Source organism: Echiichthys vipera (assembly GCF_963691815.1).
Source record: "Echiichthys vipera genome assembly, chromosome: 20".
Lineage (NCBI taxonomy): Eukaryota > Metazoa > Chordata > Actinopteri > Perciformes > Trachinidae > Echiichthys > Echiichthys vipera.
The window spans coordinates 4,647,060-4,651,007 of NC_139845.1; the positions used below are offsets into that span (position 1 = coordinate 4,647,060).

Here is a 3,948-nt window from a genome sequence, read left to right on the forward strand (position 1 = left end):
TTAATAAGGTATCGGTCTACCTCTAATTACAAGTATTAATACTACCAATAATAATACCAATTAGAAGATTATTAAGATAATATTTTTCCATTAAATACAATATTATTACCAATATTTATTTTGTTTTCTATTTATTTATTATTATTTATTTTTAAATGTTGTTTGTTGTTTATTTTCTGAGCGTTAGGGTCTAACCAACTAACCAATTAACTAATCAAAATATATACATTTAAAAATATATATTTATATATTTATTTTATTTATAACCTTTATTTAATAATATAAAATATATTAGTTAAAAACACAAAACATGTTTGGACAAGACATTTACGTTATTACGGTTATTATGTTGATAACCGTTATGACCGAGTGTCCGTGAACGCAGCACCGCACTCAGCACCCCCACGGTCCCTCTCGCTTCCTTTCCCAGCAGCGCTGCGATCATGGCGGACGTGGTGGCGGAGCGGGTCCCGGAGCAGAAACCAGTCCCGGACCGGGAGCTGAACGGGGACGCGGAGGACCGGGAGGAGGAGGCCGAGCCCGTGGGAGAGACGGCGAAAAAGAAGAAGAAGAAGAAGAAGAAGAACAAGTCCGCAACGACAGGTGAGGCTGGCGCGAGCAGTTTGGTGCTAACGAGCTAGCAGCGCGAGTTAGCGGCAGTTAGCTGCGACGGACACGGAAATGACGAAAGGGCGCCTTCAAAATAAAAGTCGTCTGAGAATTAGAGTTTCTTTATTTTTGTTTTTTTAGGACGACGACGCAAAGTTAAGCAGCTTTAAGAACTGGCAAAAGAAATATATATATATATATATAATATTTAAATGTAAGATGGTAACATAGAAAATATTTAAATAGCAACATACAAGATGGTAAAATATTAAATAGCAATATTAAAAAAAAAATGGTAAAAAAGTAAAATGGTTAAATATGAAATTACAAAGTAGAAAACAGTAAAATTTAAAATATAAAATGGCAAAATATTAGATGGTAAAATATCAAAATAGTAAGATATAAGAGTAAAATAGCAATATATAAAATACTCAAATGTAAAAAAGTAAAATATAAACGTTCAAAATATATATATGGCAAAACATGAAATGGTAAAATAGTAAAATATAAACTATTAAAATATATAATGGCAAAATATAAAATGGCAAAATGTAAAATAGCAATATATGAAATGGCAAAATGTAAAAGTCATATATATATATATATATATGCGTGTGTGTTGAATTTATTTGTTGTAGGTAATCTTTGCTTGTGAGCAGTTTATCAAATAGAATAATATGGATGGTAAAGGACCTTTAAATAGTTATGAATCCGATGGTTGATATATGGATTTTGTTCTAGGTAAATTTAATTGAAAATGTCCTAAAATGTTTTCTTAAAACAGACAGAATTAATAATAATAATAATAATCAATAGTAAACCACAAAGGCCAAAGAAAAATAAGTAAACGTGTACATACAGTACAAATAAATACATGATAAACACTAAAAAAAAAAATATTAATAGTGATGATAAAAAATAAATAAATGGAAAAAGGCTACTAGTGATGTGAGTCAAGACTTATTCAAACCTCAGTGGTGTTTATTTTGAAAGTCTGACCGGAAACGCTGTATGGGAGCCTTGGTGTCTTGCCACTGATCCTTATTAGCCATGCGGGTTGAGGGCAGAGTGGGTGGTGTGTAGCTGTCAGGCCTTAAAGCTTCATGCAGGAGCAGTGACATTAAACACAGCTGCTACAAAAACTCATTCACTGCTTATTTTGAGTAGAAAACCCAAGAATCTGTTTATTTAACTGCTCATTTTTAATAACTGCTCTCCTCCCGACTGCACTGAGCCTCAGCCAAGTTTCCCTGTTTCGTAATTCTCCCTTTTGCCAGACTCATTATGTAAGGACACAACAGCCAAAGGATGATTTCCTTTAATGAATCCGCCACATTATGGACCTTTATGATCCCAGAACACCCAAAAACCGTCAAATAACTGCAGTATAAACACTCTACTTAATGTCAAATTGTCACAGCTTCCAGAATATAACATTTAAAAGAGGTTTATTTGTGGTTATGTACCCTGTTTATTTAATTCATGTAGATATCCATTTAAACTTTGCATACCTGCTTGTTGTGCAGAAAGAGAGACACGTGACGTTTGGGGTGAAATAAGTGTTTTGTGCAGAATTGTGGGAACGCAAACGGTATCAATTAGACGCGTAAACTCCCCTTTCTGCAGCTGACTCAACCACATTTGTGCCGACCATCTTTACTTCCATAATAAGTGGTTAAAGAAGCCGCCACTTTGAGCAAGCGGTAATTAATGCACAACAATCGTATATCAGCTGATCCTCCGCAAGGCAAGGCAAGTTTATTTGTATTGCACGATTCAGCAACTAGGTAATTTAAAGTGCTTAACATAAAATATTAAAATTGGGAAAAACAAACGCGTAAAATGTTTAAAACACATAAAAAGTCATTTAAAATATATAAATGGTAGTTATAGTTACTGAAAAGCAGCAGACCTGCAGTTTTCTGGGGATTTGTTCCAGATATGTGCTGCATAAAAACTGAACCATAGAGAGATAGATGGATAGATAGATAGATATATAGATGGATAGATGGATGGATGGATAGATGGATAGATGGATGGATGGATGGATAGATAGATAGATAGATAGATAGATGATGGATGGATAGATAGATAGAAGGATAGATAGATAGATGGATAGATAGATAGATGGATAGATAGAAGGATAGATAGATGGATAGATAGACGATGGATGGATAGATGGATGGATGATGGATGGATAGATAGATAGATAGATGGATAGATAGATAACTTTATATATCCCCGAGGGGAAATTAGGTCATCGTAGCAGCGACAACACAATCAGAAATATAAACTACGTTAAGAGTACAGTATTGCAAATTTAAAACACTATATTACAACGACACACTCATCATATTGTCTCTCTTTATTCTGGGTTTTAATTTCCCTTAAAAGTTTTTGTTCTTGGCTACAAAACATGTAACCGTATTTTCCGCACTCTAAGTTGCACCTAAAAACCTTCAAATTTCTCAAAAGCCGACAGTGCGCCTTATAATCCGGTGCTCCTTATATATGGACCAATATTGAGCCACAACAGGTCTCCAACTACGGTGAGCAGCCGCCGACTCTATTTTCCCCCGTAGAAGAAGTAACGCGCGGTGCATGTTGAGATATACGACTGCGTGAAGCGTGCCGTTTCATTTCCATGTGTGTGTTTGTGTAAAGAGCCCAAAATGGCTCCTGTTAAGAGACACGCTTACGACGCAGAGTTTACACTCAAGGCCATTAGTCACGCAGTAGAACACGGGAATAGAGCAGCAGCCAGAGAGTTTAACATGAACCAATCAATGGTGCGGAAGTGGAGGAAGCAACAAGACGACCTGCGCCAAGTAAAGAAGACTAAACAGAGTTTAGAGGGAACAGAGCGAGACGGCTGCAGCTGCAGGACAAACTCCAACAGTGGGTTGTTGAACAGAGATTAGCAAGTATAAGTGTCCGTACAATCACTATTCGACTGAAGGCAACAGCGCTAGCACGCCAACTTAACGTCAATGAATTTAGAGGCGGTCCTTAACGTAACCCCAGCCTCGACTGTAGCGTCTATTCTATGCGCCTTATAACGCGGAAAATACGGTAGTTTACGGTACTGCTGAGAATGTTTTAATGGACATTTTGATGCACCGCTCCATTCGATTTATTAAAGACTCATTTCCATCAAACACTTCTGGTATATTACCTTTTTTAAAACCGTACGTAACTCGTACAGACATTGCGTTTCCACTGCAGACAGTGCTCTTAAATGTAGGCCGATGTTACCGAATGTTAAAGCCGCGTCAACTAGAGATGGGCACGGTTAGTCGAGTACCCGCCACTATTCTCTTAACTGTTCACTATTTGCGC

General features: G+C 36.7%; 1 protein-coding gene across 1 annotated transcript in view; it reads left to right on the forward strand.

The window, feature by feature from the left end:
- Positions 1–416: 416 nt before the first annotated feature.
- Positions 417–3,948, forward strand: part of metap2a (methionyl aminopeptidase 2a) — a 14,576-nt gene continuing 11,044 nt past the window's right edge. Inside the window, exon 1 of the mRNA XM_083935645.1 lies at positions 417–603. Coding sequence (XP_083791771.1) covers positions 444–603 — 160 coding nt within the window. The 5' untranslated portion in view covers positions 417–443. The remainder of the gene's footprint in view (positions 604–3,948) is intronic.